A 17,793-nucleotide genomic window follows, 5' to 3' on the forward strand; every position below is an offset into this window, starting at 1 on the left:
TTAAAAGAAATGAAATGACTAGCTTGTTTAAATGATAACTGAAGGTGGTTACATCTCTCCTGACTTATTTTTTTTAATAATAAAGATTAAAAGTAATTGTTTAGGACGTTACAAGGGGCATATAGTTTTAAATTTTAGACACATACAGAACATATCACATTTAGTGACGCTTAGATATCTGTCAGCCTTTACTAAATGCTGATGCCACATAACCTATGATTTTCTGTGTCACAGCACTCTTCAATGTATTTTTAATTTCATTTGCAGATGCTGTTAGGGTGGCAGATGATGTTACGGTACCTCTTTCTTCACAAGAAACTATGCCTATACATAAAACTATGCCTGTACAGGAAAAACCAGTAATATCTGCAACACCTCTTTTAGCTCAGAGTAGTGAGGGACAACTTTCAGCTCCTTCCTGCTTACCTCAAGAGAACAACAGTCTGCAACTTAGTGACACAGGTATGCACTTTGGTAAAATTAAATGAAGCTTCAGCTGCTGCCGCCTTCCATCATTGCACATATCCTTTACCCAAGTTCTAGAAGTAAAAAGAACATACAGTAGAACCTCAGAGTTACGAACACCTCAGGAATGGAGGTTGTTCGTAGCTCTGAAATGTTCGTAACTCTGAACAAAATGTTATGGTTGTCCTTTCAAAAGTTTTACAACTGAACATTGACTTACTACAGCTTTGAAACTTAACTATGCAGAAGAAAAATGGTGCTTTCCCTTTATTTTATTTTTTTGGATAGATTACGTTTAGAATAGTACTATACTGTATTTTCTTTTTTTGCTTCTGCTGGTGCCTGATTGCGTACTTCTGGTTCCAAATGATGGGTATGCTTGACCGGTCAGTTTGTACTTCTGGTGTTCGTAACTCTGAGGTTCTACTGTATAGCAACCAAGGGGCCAGATTTTGATATGCCTTTGCAAGTCCCTGTAAGAAGCCTCCAACCCTTTGTCCAGTTTTTGTGCTGCCTGCATAAAAGCATTTTGGCCTGTGGCGATCAAACTTTCAGTAAGCATGCTCCATCTTGATATTAACAAGGCCACTGAGGTGGAGTGTTGGATATAGAAGCTTCTAATTCCAATGTGCTCTACATCAGCATTAGTGATGAGGATGGACTGTTGGAGTACTTGGTTCATGGGCTACGCTTTAGTCTCCTGAGCTCTAAAATTAAAACTGAATTGACTGTATATCTGTTTTCTTCCACACAAGGAACTGGAAGATATTTGTACTCAAAGTACCTGCAAGTAGTGAGCAAAGTTATCAAAGAATAACTAACTCACTTGTAATTTGTTTGCTTTTCTTACTTTCTGGTGTCTACTCAGAGAGAGCAATTCTGGCTTAAAACTTGCAATGAATCCAAAATTAAAGCTCCACAATGCCATTATTTGTACTCTGGGAAATCTGTTTAAATAGAGCTAAAGCAGGGAGATAGGTACATGTATGCGAAGTGGCTTACATAAAAAATTGGCCTTTCAGTTCCATCCAAAATGTTTCTTTATTTCAGGTTTCCACAGCTTTTGGTTCCATGAGTTGAAAAATGTTACAAACAACTTTGATGAACGACCTACATCAGCTGGAGGTAATAAACTGGGAGAAGGAGGCTTTGGAGTTGTGTACAAGGGCTACATCGATGGCAAAATTGTGGCAGTGAAAAAACTTGCTGCTGTAAGTTATCATAACTATTTTGTATGAGCGTCATATGCTTTATGGTGTTACTAATATGTATTTTAAGTGGACATATTCAGTATTTTTATAAGTGACAGGGATACTCCAGAATTTGACATCATTGAAAACTCAGTTGGGTGAGAATCTTTCTCAGATTTGAATTCTTTTTTTTTTTTTTTTTTTTTTAAATGCATTATTCTTTCGTCAAAATGTTAGTCACCTGTTGGGATTTTTAGTAACATAGGTTTTGCTATAAAAGAGGTTAATGGCTCATCTACTGAGATGTCTGTCTCCAAAGGGGCCGATACTAGATGTTTCAGAGGATGACTGTAACTTCCCTCATCTACTGTGGTATATACCAGATGATGCAGTAGTATGCAACTGAAATAGATAAATTATAGAGGTGAAGTTTTTCTTGGCCTGATGATCAGTTTGTGCTCTGAAGTTTCAGAATGGGTAGTCTTTGTAACTCTATCCTAGTTCAACTTAGGTGCTTCTAAGGTAAGATGTGAAAGCTCCATTTTTAAAAAGAGTTTACTAAAGGCCAAGAAACTATTGTAAGGAATAAGCCAGTACTGGTAAGGGTTGGAGCAATGATTTTGTAAGTCTTTCCCATTCTGATTTCTGTGATTCTGTGCTTCAGATGTGTCTGGTGTGTTTTTGTTTTTTGTTTTAAGCTCTCTACCTCATTACTGGATGAGTGACCCCACAAGCTAAATAAACATTCCATTAATATTTTTACCTTTATCTATTATAAATTTGCTGGTTAAGTATAAATATTTATTTTTGTATTATTAAGCACAGTATTGCAATTAGAGGAAAAACAGGTGATCTAGCTGCTATGTTGACATCCTAGATCCAGTTATCTTATAAATCAAGGAAATAAATAATAATGCTGTGATATCTCATTTTTCAAGTTCCATTAAAAACCACACAGTAAAAAAAAATAACCTTTTCTAAATGGGAAAAGACTGAATTGCTAAGGAAAGAATCTTTTCAGTTCTTGAAAAATATTGGTTAGTACATATTGTTCTGTGTTTTTAGCTTTTAAAGTAATTTACATGGTCATTCATGGGTATTCAGAAGAGCAGTGCAACTAACATGTTTATTTTGGGAGGAGAATGTAGCTTGTCTCAAATTGAAAGTGAAAAAGATAAGCTTTTATCTGCATTTTTGTGCTGCTACATCTTGAAACACTGAGTAAAATATCTTAAGTTAAGGTTCAGCTGCCGGAATTGTGTGTAGGACCCCAGATTTCTTTCCAAGGGTGCAGTCTTGTAGCTCTTAGTAAACTGAACAATGTGAGCCTACTTCTGCAGCCCTCTTCCCCCACCAGGGGTCCCAGTGAAATCAGTGGGACCACTCAGGTTACAAACACATACAGTAAAACTGATCTGTCATACAAGGGAATAAATGTCTTTCTACAACCCTGTAAGAGTTCTGATATTACCCTAATATTTTACTGCTGCTTTTTATCGCAGGCCTTTGAGGCTCAGTGTCCAGACCACCATCTTAGCTGTGGAGGATTTGAAAATTTAAGGGGGAGAGAAGTCTACAGCCTTACTTTTTTTTTTGTTATTAAGGGCTGGTCCACACTAACCCCCCAGTTCGAACTAAGATACGCAACTTCAGCTATGTGAATAATGTAGCTGAAATCGAAGTATCTTAGTTCAAAATACAAGGTACTTACCGCAGGTCCACACGCGGCAGGCAGGCTCCCCCGTCGACTGCGCGTACTCCTTTCATGGAGCAGGAGTACCGGTGTCGACGGCGAGCATTTCTGGGATCGATTTATCGCGTCTAGACAAGACGCGATAAATCGATCCCAGAAGATTGATTCCTTACCACCTAACCCGGAGGTAAGTATAGACGTACCCTAAGGGGACCGTTGCAAGTTCTGTATGGAAAACCCTAAAGAAATTCTGTCATTCTAATCAGTATTTCAAAGAACAAGAGAATATTGTGTAACAATGATAAAGAATAACTATATAGTGTCAATAATTCCATCACAAGTAGTGGCAAAATTTTATTTTATAAATGTTACACTGTAACCATCCGCAAGGGGGATATGGAGAGAACATTCTCCATTGACCCCTGAAAAAAGTCCCTGTTGCAGAGAAGCCAAGTTATTTAGTCAAGGGGGTAAAAACCAGGGAGGGAGAAGAGCTATTTAACTTACAGGAAAAAGTTGTCACAAGAACAATTGGTATAAACTGGCTATGAATACAACTAGGCTAGAAATTAGAAAGTTTTCTAACCATCAGAGAAGTAAGGTTCTAGAATAGCCTCCCAATATTACTAGTGGGGGCAAACAACCTAATTAGTTTTAAGATAGAGCTTGATACATTTAAGAGTGAGATGGTATGATGGGCTTACCTGCAGGGGCAAAGGGTTGAGTTCAGTGGTACATGGGGTTCCTTCCAGTCCTGTGTTTTATGTTCCTTAAATCTCATGCTTCAGGATTTCAGCTGGTCACCTGCAGGGAGTTCTAGGTTTTGTTTTCTTCTTCCTCTGAAACATCAGAAACGGCCACAGCTGGATATGGGACATGGTATGCAGTGAGCCAGTTCTCCATGGCAGTACAGAGAATTCTTTCTCAGATGCTTGGCTGGTGTGTCTTGCTCACATGCTCAGGATCAAACTGATAGGTATTTTTGCGATTAGGAAGTAATTTTCCACCCGGTCATTATGGCAAGGGACATAATTTTTTTGCTGTGGCATAGGTAGGGGTTGCTTGCTAGGATCATCTGGGTCTATTTTATCAAATCAATTCCCTGCCATTGAAGGGGCCTCTGGCATTGGTGCATTCATTCACTCCTATTCTCTGCCTGTGGTACACAGTAGTTTAATTTCCTGAGGACTGTAATGTTTTGGTTGGGCTCAATACAGGGATAACTGGATGGGGTTTAGTGACCTGGTGTGTAGGAGGTCAGACTAGATGATCTGGTGATTGCTTCTGACTTTAAACTGTGAATCTGTAACGTCACAAAGGAAATCTCTGATAGTGCCAAGAATAGGATCCAGTTCCATGACTTTAAAACATGTGCCTAAATATGGACTAAGGAAGTGGTCTGATTTTTCCACCCCCATCCCCCAATGCTGAGCACCAGCTAATTTCCATTGACTTCAACAGGTGCTCAGTTTAGGTGCTTATACATGGATTTAGGAATCTTACTTTAGGCATCTGATTTTTTTTTTCTTGTTAAATCTTGGCCCAGATTTCTTGATTCCTACTCTTGTGTTTTAGTCACAAGAGCAACCTTCCTCCCCATTAGCATGAATTCAGGAGGAAAACGTTCTGTTAAATAGGACTTGAAATGCAATGACCAGTGCAGTGGCAAATAGGAAATTCCCTTGCAAGCATGTGGGCATGGGTGAGGCTGCCCATCAGTTTCTACAGGAGGATGTTGGTTGTGGGGGGGGGCGAGGTGTTTGCATCTGTGAGAGTAACCACCTGAATACGAATCAGTACTGTCTTTCTGGGTCAGCAAAGATGTTGTGATAAGGATGTTTACAAAAAGAGGTGTCCCCAAGTAAGATTTGCAATAAACTTGTTTTGTATGTAATATCACCTACAAAATTAATGGAGAACTAATATTTTCTTTGTAGATGGTTGATGTAAGCATTCAAGATCTGAAACAGCAGTTTGATCAAGAAATAAAAATAATGGCAAAGTAGGTACTAAGTCATGCAAATTTAGCATAACTGTAGGTATAGACTACCTACATTTGCAGAGCTCTCCTTGTTAGCATTCTGCCTTAAGGTTTCCTTGCTGTAGTTTTGCATGGGATAGTTTGGAAACTGTTAAATGAAAACATTGCAAAACTATTGTGGATCCTTTCTGTTCAAGATAAAAATTTAGGTTTATGTTTAACTCTACACAGTTTAGTAGTCCCATTGAGTTTTCAGGTTTGCGGGCTGTTAGCCAATGTCATGTATTTCCAAAATGCTTTGCATTAAGGCTAAGTTGTAAAACTATGAACTTAATTCCTAGAATGCTTTGTAATCATGCTAAGCTTTGTTGTAGAAATTTACTAATGGTTAAACTGTTCCAATGTTTGTTCTCCAGATGTGTGGAGTGTGTCAGAAATAAGATGTATGTTCTGTTAAGGAATGTTTTACGCACACACACGCACACTGTATTGGGTACCACTAGCACAAAACAGTTGCTACCTGCAACCTGCAACTTGTATTCTGTAGTCTACTAACACTTGGAATGTTGTTGCATATGGTTGATACAGATGTCTTTGCATCCTGAAAAATAGTTATGAAGCTAGATTTAAAAAAAGGGGAGTAAGGTATATTAATCTTCTACTTGTCATAAACAAGTGGACTATAACTATAGGTCAAATTAAGCTCTCACTTTGAGACGGACTGAACTGCTACAACTCTGTTTCCCACAGATTGATAATGTATGAACCTCTCTGGTTATGCTGATCTACCTTTGATTAATAAACTAATTGAGCTGAGTTATCTGATGTCTTATTAATCAGTAATCCATACCAAACCACTAACAGGACTAAACTTTTTTTTCTAAATGTTAGAAGTATCATGCAGCAGAACTAATAATTAAGGTTTCTCTTTGCCACAGATGTCAACATGAGAACCTAGTAGAACTGCTTGGTTTCTCAGGTGATGGTGATCAGCCCTGTCTGGTTTACGAATACATGCCCAATGGTTCATTGCTTGACAGACTGGCTTGTCTGGTAAGTGAGATTTATTATTACTTTTCTAACTTTGTCTTCTACTTCTGTCAATGACTAGAAGTTTATTCTAATGTCCTTGAGTCACTAATGGATTTGAAGTGGTCAAGCTATGATATTCTACTATGTTCCAGCTGGTAGGCAAATACAGTTAACATTTTATACAAACATTTTAACTTATTAAGAGATCAGATATAATATTAATTAATTAGAACAAGCTAGACCATTGTCTTTAACAACCTGTCTGAAAAATGGCAGCTCCCCGAGAGACTGAAAAAAGTCTGAAAGTTTTGTGAAATGTTTAAAAACCTGTAACTTTGTTATCAGTGAGTGCCAGAGTTCTTTGGTTTTTAAATAGATTGCTCTATGAATGATGCCATTATCTTTTGTGATAAGTTGCTCTTTTCCCACCCTGTCCATTGTAACCATTTTTTGTCAGGCATACAGCATCTAAGTCTTTGTTTCTTGCCCTAGTCTCTGTCTTTGTAACATCAGTTGAAAATTCCAGAACATGGGAGTCAGTGTCAAAAACTGTAAACCAGGCTTAGCAAGCAGAAGAGTAGTATTTAAGCAATAAATATTTTCTGTAAGTAAAATTCTTCCTTTTGATCTAGGGAAATGACTTATCCTGTAGGCTTGAGCCTCCTAGTAACTAATAAATGCCATCCGTCTTTGGCACGTGTGCAGCTACCTACATGAGGGAGAAAATGTTAGCTGGCACAGAAATGTCAGTTTGATTTACAGATATAATTTACAGTATAAACATGAGAAGAAATGCTTCTTACTTCATGTAGTTTCCTAGTACAGTGCTGCGCCAAATGAGAATAACTTCCTTCTAACAATAATCTAGTATTGCCCCTTTAGAAGACTTCAACAACAAAAAATAGTGGGTTAGTAATAAAACTAGTTATTCAAAGATTATAAAATTACAGTATTCACATTCATCTCAAGAACTTCCTGTTCAGGAAAAGACCTGAAAGATCACATCTTTCTGACATTGGTGACTGGTTTCTTTTGCATTAGTCTCAAGAGGGAAACAATTGTCTAAGAAAATCTAATCATTTAAGAAAAACTATAATGTAACTTTTAAATAGACTTTACATGTAGACATGAAATAAGCAAGCTAACCACTATGTCAGTGTTAAGACTTTAAATGCCAATCTAGACTACATACAGATGTGCACCAGTTTCAGAAAAGGTGTTTGTTGGGGATTTTTAAAAAATTGATTTTTTTTAGTTTAGTTTTTTTTTTTAAAAAACTGCAAGTCTGCTTATAGATATTCTTTATTTTGGTCTAAGAGTAGGTTATTTCAGTTTAGCTTAATCCTGTAGAAAATTGATCAAGCTAAACTGAAATAAGGTCTGGTGTAAAAGACAATCTCACTGTTTTTATTAAAGGTGTGACTTTAAACAAATTTAGTTAAACTGGTGCAAGCCTCAAATAAGCCATTATAAACCAGGGTTAACCCACTATAAAAGTATCCACTTAGATTTGTATCAGTTCAGTAAAATCATATTAAAAACTGACTTAAAACTAATGCAACATCTGAGTGTAGACAAGCCCTGAGTGTCTTGGTGTACAAACTTGTGCTTGTGTAAATAAATCCTGTTTAAAAACAACAAAAAAAACCACTTTAAACTGGTGCAAATTGGCTTGTAGATAAGCCTCTTTCTTTGGAAGGGGTATGTGTGAAAATCTTTTGCTATTTGTCTCTGTAACCTCAAGAATCAGCACTAGGGAAAGAGGGAGCTGGGCAGAGCACTCCTAGACTGAAGGGGAGGCAGAAATAGGCCAGGACCTTGCATACAAGGGAGAGACCAAGCTTATTCCCTATTATGTCCCCAAGGCTTCTCCATCCAATGACCAGAGCGGGAAATGGGTGGTTGTCGGAATGTTTATTATGCTTGCAAACTTTCAAGAACTCCTTGGGTAGTTGGCACTGCTTTCTTGGCTCATCCCCTTGACTACAAGGGGAATTCATGCCAATCCTCTTCCCTAGGTGGCTGACTCGGCTACGGATGGGAGGAGTTAAATGTCCCCATTCTCCCAGCCTAATTAGTGCCATGAACCAAAGTGAAAATCTTGTGCTGGTAAATTGTACGTTTACAATCATTTAATGGAGAAACATTAGCTTTTCACTTTGTCATTCATGTTTATTGACTGGAACAATTTGTTCTGGTTGTGTAGACGTGATGTTGCGACTGCTGAGGCTGAAATAAAATCTAGAATGTAATTGTTGCCAATGTAGTTAGCTCTTCGTTTTGCAATTTGGCGATTGCCGGCATGTAGCTGTTTCAAAACTTGCTCTTTATTGCTTTGATTTTAATCTAATGCAGTTCTTAAAATAAGAAGGGGTGGGAAGAGGAAATGTAACCTGACAAATCTATATATTGCTACCCATGTCAAGAAAGAGAGAAACATTTATTAGTCTTTAAAATGACCTACTGAAAGCATCTAAAACTGTCAGACCAATGTTGAAAGCAATGCAGGAGAAATTAAACATATCAGATTATTATCACTTCAGATTTTAATACATCCAAATGAGTTTGCCCTAATTACAAAGTCAGGTCTTTAATTATCCTAAAATGTTTCCTCTTCCCTAGGTCACTTGAGAGTTAAGGAAAAAGTGTTAATGACCTAATGATAAACAGTGTCTCCTCAAGTTTATTTGGCATCCCAAACCTACTCTCTGGAGTTTAGATCTTGATCTGTCATATAGAATTGTTTGTTGGGGCTTGCTGTGTTCTATCAGTACTGAGGGACTCACAAGGGATGGTTAAAATCTAAAGTGTCTGCTATCCGTTTAGCACAGAAATTAAGTGGCCTCAAGTGGAGTGATGATAGATGTCCCAGTGATATAAATAATATTTCTATATCTTCTGTTTTAAAGATAATCAGTCTTTTGAGATTGCAGAGGCAAGCTTTTTAAATTTTTATTCTTTGAGTTTCTGAAACCAGCTTTTTATAGACTATAGTCTCTTTACTAATCTTAAATAAATAGGATATCTCCATTAATTTATTTATCTCCTAGAACTGGAAGGGACCTTGAAAGGTCATTGAGTCCAGCCCCCTGCCTTCACTAGCAGGACCAAGTCCTGATTTTACCCCAGATCCCTAAGTGGCCCCCTCAGGGATTGAACTCACAACCCTGGGTTTAGCAGGCCAATGCTCAAACCACTGAGCTATCCCACCCCTGAGCTAGCTTCCTGTTTTAGACCCAAAAGGAGACAGAAGCAAAAGGAACTTTGCTTCTAATTTCTTACTTTTTTCATGCTTCCTCCCCACCCCCATTTTAATGATACACAAGTGTCTTAGTCACTAGGGGCCACGTTTTAAAATGTATTTAGGTGCCTTAAGATGCAGATGGGCACCTAGGCATTTTTGACAATCCCACTAGATGCCTAACTCCCATTGATTTCAAGTCTTTCCATTGACTTGGGATCAGGCCTCTGTACTGCTATTCAAGAGTTTAATGCAGCATTAGGAGGCCTTCATCTGTCTTCTAATGAGGTGCAGACACTTTTTTGTCTGTATCTGATTATTGTGTTCCCCTTTCAGGAGTAGAAATGTTTCTGGATCAGAAATGAGATCATGTCTGCACTACAGGGACTATAGCAGCACAGTTACGGCACCATAGTGTAGATGCAGCCTACAGCAACGGAAGGGATTTTTCTGTCACCAGAGGAACACCACCTCCCCCAGTAGTTAAGTCGACACAAGCATTCTTCCATGTCTATGCGGGGATGAGGTAGGCATAGCTGTGGGACTCAATAGGTTTTTTTCACACCCCGAGTGCTGTAGACGTGTTGACCTAAATTGTAAACATAGACCAGACCTCAGACTTCTCAGTCACCATTACAAGCACATTTTTTTTTGGGTGGAGAGTGGAAACTGATGTAGTGAATGAAGAATAAAGGAACATGTACTAACTAGTCCTCCATAGATCTACCTCTTCTTTTGGGACCCATATTTGTAAATAAAATACATATATTGATGTATTTTCACTCCCCCCCCCTCCTTTCTCTTTTAAGGATGACACTGCACCAATTCCTTGGAGTGCAAGGTGTAACATTGCTCAAGGTACAGCAAATGGCATCAGCTTTTTGCATGAAAACAATCATATTCACAGAGATGTTAAAAGGTAAAAACTGCTAATGCTCAGTAATGCCCACAAATTTTCCCATGGAGTGCATTTTAGAGAGAGAAGAGAATAGACTAGAAGATAAGTGACGTATGTCCTCTTTGCCAAGGTTGGCTAGTTCTTACAAATACCACTTTGATAGAATTCTTATCACAATGTTTTCTGTTTTTCTATATCAGGACTGTTTACCTAAGATTTCAAGGCCTGTTTGTCAGACATTTTAAAGACAACTTTATTTCACAGTGATTTACCTGAGCATATCAGAACAGCTACATATGTATACAGAACAGTTTTATGCAAAGTAATTGACCCCAAATCTTTTCACATTTTCCAAAGTATCGTAGTGGCTTTGCAACTTGCTCTTCATTATACAGTCTTTCTGGATTTTGTTTTACACCTAATGCTTGGGCTGTGTGAACATACTTTCTCTTGAGTATGGTGTCTCTTTCCAAAGTCTGCTTCATCTTTCCTCCACAAATGAAATCTTAGTGAGACTAAACAGACCTTCAAAATATCACTTCAAAAAATTATTCAAGGACATGAACTTTTCCTGCAAAAGATTTCTATCATACTATTTTTGGGTCTGTGCTTCAAAGACGTGGCCAGATGAGAATTTCCATAGCTAGAGTTCTAAAACTTTGCTCCTGTCAAGGTGGCATGAGCTGCCACTGTAGAACAGCTGATGTGTGATTGCTGAGTGTATCCAAAAGTCAGTTCTTGTCTAACTGCGACCAGTTTAAAGGAGGAGTATTCAAGCTGTGCCTAGAATTTTGGGACATGAATGTAACAGGATTAGTAGCCTTTAAGTAGTTTTTGTACTTTAGTTATGCTCCCTTTTAGTCTCCAAGAGAGCTTGTGCATGGATTAGTCTGCTGGCCAGCTAGTTACTGGTTTATTTAGTGAGCAGTTTGTTTTGATAGTTATGGTAGATTCCCATCAAAGATCACTTGCATATATTTTGCTTACTAAAGTAAATCATCAACTTCAGAGAGTTCTCCAGATTCCAAATATCCATTAAAATAGTGAGTACAGTTCAGGTACAGATGTTTAAACGCTTTTTGAAGTGTGATAGAAAACATTGAGTTATTCCACTACTACAGAGAACATTATTTTTGTTTTTCAGTGCAAATATCTTACTAAATGAATTATTTGTGCCAAAAATTTCTGACTTTGGACTTGCAAGGGCATCTGTGAAATTCACACAAACCATCATGACAGATAGAATTGTGGGAACAGCAGCCTATATGGCACCCGAAGCCCTGCGTGGAGAGATAACACCCAAATCTGATATTTTCAGTTTTGGTGTGGTGAGTAGCAAATAGAAAACTGTTGTACTTGCTTCCTTGTTAGAAATGAAAAACGTTTACAAGCCAGAGTTCAGGAAACGGAAAACCCAGCATTTGTCACTCTTTTGTTTTGCATATACCGTGTTTACTGATTGAAGGAAACCACTTTGTACCTGAAGAGTAAATATATTTGTTTTGTTGCGCTGTTTGAAGGTATTTGAAAATGCTAATTAATTAAAACTGGCATTTAAATCTACTACTGGTGGCTGCTATTCTGCTGAAAAGTGAGTTTGATGCTGTTGACCATCAGTGTAAGATCACAAACTTACGTTCCAATTAGATTTAATCCTGGCTTTACAATCCTTAAGATGTTACATTTATATGTTAAATATGACTTTCACTTGCACAGTTTAGAACAGGGAACTGGTTCTCTTACTTTTCTGCTTTTAAAACAAACAACCCCAAACCTGAATGCTGTGTGCTGCTGAAGCACAGTAATTGATGCCCCTCATGCCTAGCTTGCTCGTAAATCAGTATGAGTGGAGTGTTAGTGCTCCTTGCTCTATTCAGGAAAGTGGTGAACCCAAATATGAACAGATTATCCAGCATCACAAGAGCTGTCAACTTCTGCTTTCTGACTATCAGCTTGGGGGATGAAAAGACCAGGAAGAATGTTTAAGTACCTGAAAAACACCCACCACCTACTGGGGAGGAAGGGGATGGTAAATAGGAAAAATGAACACCACCATATGGGGTCAGGGGAAGAACTCCAGAGAATGCCCACACAAGGTAAAAATGGAAGAGAAATAGAGATGGGGTGACAAACCAATTCCTCCCATCAGCTAGGCAGGAGAGGGAGAAAATGGAGAACCTCATTAGGAGGGATAGGGTGAGAGAAGACAAGGAGTTCACCTGCTCTTCCAGAAATGGGGGAAATGAGAGGCAAGAATCAGCCAGTTATGTCCAAAAATGCGCTCTTCTTTGCAAGCCGTGATCCTAGGGACTTGCACTTGAAACGGTTATAAATATAAACAGAAGATCTTGTTCCTTTGTTTCAAATTATTTATGTGTTAACTGTTTCTGGATGCTTTCCTAGCTGTTACCTCTTTTGGTTTTCTTGTAGGTTTTACTGGAAATAATAACTGGGCTTTCGCCAATAGATGAAAACCGGGAGCCACAGTTACTGGTATTGACTTTTTTTTTTTTTTTCCCCTCATCCCAGAATTGTTTTATAATAAACCATAGTTTCCAGTTTGGAGAAGTCCCAGCTTTGCCACCCAGGAGGTACTGACTCTGCATCCAGTTGCTAAAGTCTTCTTTCAGGAGTAATGCAGGAACCCTTGTTTCTTGAGCTAGTGGGAGAGAGCCTTATCAAGAATAGGAAAAACATAAGGCCAGTTTTGAGGAAGCTGTACTATCCTACCCCTCTGGGCCACGGGCGACACATGGCATCAACATCTGGGAAAAGGGCCTCAACAATTCCATAGAAGAAAATCCTTTCCTAACAAAAGAAAGGAACCAGTCACACTCCATCATGCATCCTTCATCATTTCCTGAAGTAAATTTAGCTATCTCATGACAGCTATCACATCTTTGTTTTGCAAACAGGAGAATTGGGGAACTCAGTAAGGGACTGTTGAGCCTTAACTGGGTAAAAGTTCACAGTTTGTGTTCCATCTAAAGCAGAAAATTGCTTTACAACTTCTATTTAAAAAGGAATTTATATTGAAATAATTAACTTATACTAAGTTTGTATTAAAAGAACGTAGGGATGCAACCCCATATTCCTGGTGTCTCTACATCTGCCACTACCAGATGCTTCAGAGGGAGTGAACAGACCAGGGCAATTATTGAATGATCCATCCCCTGTCGTCCAGTCCCAGTTTCTTGCAGGGGGAAATGTAGAGACACCCGGAGGATGGGGTTGCATCCCTGATGATCTTGGCAAATAGATCCATCAATGGCTATCCACAACAAACTTATGTAATTCTTTTCTGAGCCCAGTTATTCTTTTGGCCATCATACCATCCCCTGGCAATGAGTTCCATAGGTTGACTGTGCATTGTGTGAAGAAGTACTTTCTTATGTTTATTTTAAATCTGCTGCCTATTAATTTCATTGGGTGACTCCTGGTTCTTGTGTTGTTTATCCCTTCACATAATACTTCCCTATTCACTTTCTCCACACCTTTCATGATTTTATAGACCTCTATCATATCCCCCCTTAGTCATCTCTTTTCCAAACTGAACATTCTCAGTCTTTTTAATCTCTCTTCAGATGGAAGCTGTTCCATACCCCTAATCATTTTTGTTGTCCTTCTCTGTACCTCTTCGAATTCCAATATATCTTTTTTAAAATGGGGCGACTAGAACAATATTCAGTATTCAAGATGTGGGCATACCATGGATTTATATAGGGGCATTATGATATTTTCTGTCTTATCTATCCCTTTCCGAATGGTTATTAATATCGTTAGCTTTTTTGACTGCTGCTGCACATTGAGCAGATGTTTTCAGAGAAATAACCACGATGACTCCAAGACTACTTTCTTGAGTGGTATCAACTAATTTAGACCCCATCGTTTTGTATGTATAGTCGGGATTATGTTTTCCAGTGTGCATTACTTTGCATTTATCAGCTTTGAATTTCATCTGCCATTTAGTTGCCCAGTCACCCAGTTTTTGAGATCCCTTAGTAATTCTTCATAGTCAGCTGTGGGCATTACCATTTTGAGTAATTTTGTATTGTCTGCAAACTTTGCCACCTCACTGTTTACCCCTTTTTCCAGATCATTTATGAATATGTTGAACAGCACTAGTGCCAGTACAGATTCTTGGGGGACCCCACTATTTACCTCTTTATCCATTGTGATCCTATCCATTTATTCCTATCCCTTGTTTCTTGTCTTTTAACCAGTTACTGATCCATGAGAGGACCGTCCCTATTATTCCATGACTGCTTAGTTTACTTAAGAGAAGTCGGTGTGGGACCTTGTCAAAGGCTTTCTGAAAGTCCAAGTACACTGTATTACCTGGATCACCTTTGTCCACATGCTTGTTGACCCCTCAAATAATTGTAATAAATTGGTGAGGAATGAATTCCTTTTACAAAAGCAGTGTTGTCTTTTCCCCAACATATTGTGTTCATCTATGTGTCTGATAATTTTGTTCTTTACTATAAAAAGAACAGGAGTACTTGTGGCACCTTAGAGACTAAGAAATTTATTAGAGTATAAACTTTTGTGGGCTACAGCCCACGTCTTCGGATGCATATAGTCAAAGACCGAAGAAGTGGGCTGTAGCCCACGAAAGCTTATGCTCTAATAAATTTGTTAGTCTCTAAGGTGCCACAAGTACTCCTGTTCTATTTGCGGATACAGACTAACACGGCTGCTACTCTGAAACCTGCATTCTTTACTATAGTTTCAACCAATTTGCCTGGTACCGAAATTAGGCTTACCGGCCTGTAATTGCCAGGATCGCCTCTGTAGCCCTTTATAAAAATTGGCTTTACATTAGCTACCCTCCAGTCATCTGGTATGAAGGCTGATTTAAGCGAGAGGTTACATATCATAGTTAATAGTTGTGTAATTTAATATTTGATTTCCTTTGGAACTCTTGGATGAAGAGGCCTGGTGACCTATTACTGTTTAGTTTATCAATTTGTTCCAAAACCTCTTTTATTGACCCCTCAATCTGGGACAGTTCTTCAGATTTGTCACCTAAAAAGAATGGCTTGGGCATGAGTATCTCCCTCACATCTTCTGCAGTGAAGACCAATGCAAAGAATTCATTTAGTGTCTCTACAACAGCCTTGTCTTCCTTGAGTGCTCCTTTCTCACCTTGATTGTCCAATGCCCCCACTGGTTGTTTGGCAGGCTTCCTGCTTCTGATGTACTTAAAAAAAAAAAAAAAATGCTGTTAGTTTTTATGTCTTTTTGCTAGTTGCTCTTCAGATTCTTTTTTGGCTGCCTAGTTATATTTTTACACTTGCCAGAGATTATGCTCCTTTCTCTTGTCCTCAATAGGAGTTGATTTCCAGTTTTTAAAGGATGCCTTTTTGCCTATAACTGCCTTTCCTACTCTGCTGTTTAGCCATGGTGGCATTTTTTTTTTTTTTTTTGGTCCTCTACGTCTGTGCACACACGCATGCACGTATTTAAAGCTTGTGTCTTTTACCAACAGAAATTGATCCAATAAAAGATATTACCTCACCCACCCTATCTCTCAGAAAAATGTAAAGTACTCACAAGTTTAAACCTCACTGCTCCTTTTAAAAAGTTGTTCTACTCAAAACAGTTTTAACACTACCAAATTCTCTTGCAGTTAAGTATCAAAGAAGAAATTGAAGATGAGGAAAAGACAATTGAAGATTATGTTGATGAAAAAATGAGTGATTGGGACACCATTTCCATTGACAAAATGTATTCAGTTGCTAGTCAGTGTCTGAATGAAAAAAAGAACAGGAGGCCAGACATTAAGATGGTACATAGATTTTCACTTTAAGGTTTGTTTAGCCAATATATATTGTGTGCTTGTGGTAATGTAACTAATCCACATCTGTTCTACTTTTGCAGGTCCAGCAGCATCTACAAGAGATAAAAGCCTGATATCTGTTTCTTACCAGTTTGGTGCTATTCCTGCATTCGAGGCTTTTGTGACCTATATATGCAATCTGTTGTTGGCCTTTCACCACTGTGCCACCAGGCAACGAACTTTCTCAAAGACTTTATGCCTTAGTCATTTAAGGGAGTTGATGTCTGATTAAAACAACGGGTATCTTAAATCACTTCCATAAGACTTTCTTCAGTGGCCTTAGAGAGAGAGAACGCTGAGGATCTTTTTATGGCAACATATTGTGCTTTTGCCATACCATCTCCACTTCGTTTTCTAAATATATTTCCTGACTAGAATCCAGGCTTCTGCAGCTCCCTGAGTAAAATGTACCTGTTACAAGAAGACCATGATAAACAAATTGATGACTGGTAAATTGCTTCTAAGCAGAAAGAGTAGAAACCAAAAAGAGCTAGTCTAATTAGCAAAAAAACATTTCAAACTGAAGAGGTCAGTCTATATTGCTCTCAGCCGGAGTTCAGGTAATTTCCATTAATCTGTTGTTCCATGTGGTCATAGTCAGAATTCAAGACCAGAAGGGACTACCAGATCATCTAATCGGACTGGCTCTATATCACAGGCCAACACCCATACACAACCCAACAACCTAAATTAAACTAAAATAGTACAGCCCACTGGTGACTAAACTATTAAGTGCCACAGGCCAATGATTAAGCCAGGGAAATGATTTAAGTGAGATATAGCCAGATAATCCTGGCAAGTGACCCGCATCCACATGCTGCAGCAGAAGGTGAACCGCCTCCCTCTCTCCCCCCTCCAAGGTCACTGCCAATCTGACTGGGGGAAAATTCCTTCCGAGCCCCACGTATGGTGATCCGTTACACCAGTTACATGTGAGCCAGAACTAGCCAGCCAAGCACCTGAGAGAGAGACTACTCAGTGTCACCTCAGAGCCCTGGTCCTTCCTGTCCAGTGTCTCATCTCCAGCTGTGGGCATCCCTGATGCTTTAGGAAGGACATAATTTTTAAAAAAATCCCTTCCTGACCCCTGCAGGTAGCCAGCTGAAACCCTGAAGCATGAGATTTGAAGAATGTATGATATAAACTAGAAGTGAGCCCCAAGGCTGCTGAGCTCAGCCCCGCAGCACCATAAGCAACCTTGTCATATAGTCACACCTGTTATCTTGATAATACCCATTTAAAATAAACTGAGCTACTTTGCTCAATGCAAATTGAGAGTAGAGAACTGAGAATTGATAGATGTGGGTTCACTTTTACTGACTCATATGACCTAATGACACGCCATTTAATCTCTCTTCCTCAGTTTCCCATTTAGGAAAAAGCTGTTTGACCTGTTTTTGTAGTACTCTGAGATCCTTGGAGAAAATGCTATATAAATGTAAACTATCATT

At 38.6% G+C, this 17,793-nt stretch overlaps 1 protein-coding gene across 3 annotated transcripts in view; it reads left to right on the forward strand.

The window, feature by feature from the left end:
• IRAK4 (interleukin 1 receptor associated kinase 4) overlaps positions 1–17,405 on the forward strand; it is a 20,207-nt gene extending 2,802 nt beyond the window's left edge. For all 3 annotated transcript variants that reach the window (XM_034769874.1, XM_034769870.1, XM_034769860.1), the window contains exons 4-12: positions 268–462; positions 1,516–1,676; positions 5,286–5,350; positions 6,268–6,382; positions 10,412–10,521; positions 11,645–11,828; positions 12,931–12,993; positions 16,133–16,291; positions 16,384–17,405. In XM_034769874.1, the coding sequence (XP_034625765.1) occupies positions 268–462; positions 1,516–1,676; positions 5,286–5,350; positions 6,268–6,382; positions 10,412–10,521; positions 11,645–11,828; positions 12,931–12,993; positions 16,133–16,291; positions 16,384–16,416 (1,085 nt within the window). In that variant the 3' untranslated portion in view covers positions 16,417–17,405. The remainder of the gene's footprint in view (positions 1–267; positions 463–1,515; positions 1,677–5,285; positions 5,351–6,267; positions 6,383–10,411; positions 10,522–11,644; positions 11,829–12,930; positions 12,994–16,132; positions 16,292–16,383) is intronic.
• Positions 17,406–17,793: the final 388 nt, after the last annotated feature.

The sequence above is a fragment of the Trachemys scripta genome, chromosome 1 (assembly GCF_013100865.1).
Source record: "Trachemys scripta elegans isolate TJP31775 chromosome 1, CAS_Tse_1.0, whole genome shotgun sequence".
In the NCBI taxonomy this organism is placed as follows: domain Eukaryota; kingdom Metazoa; phylum Chordata; order Testudines; family Emydidae; genus Trachemys; species Trachemys scripta.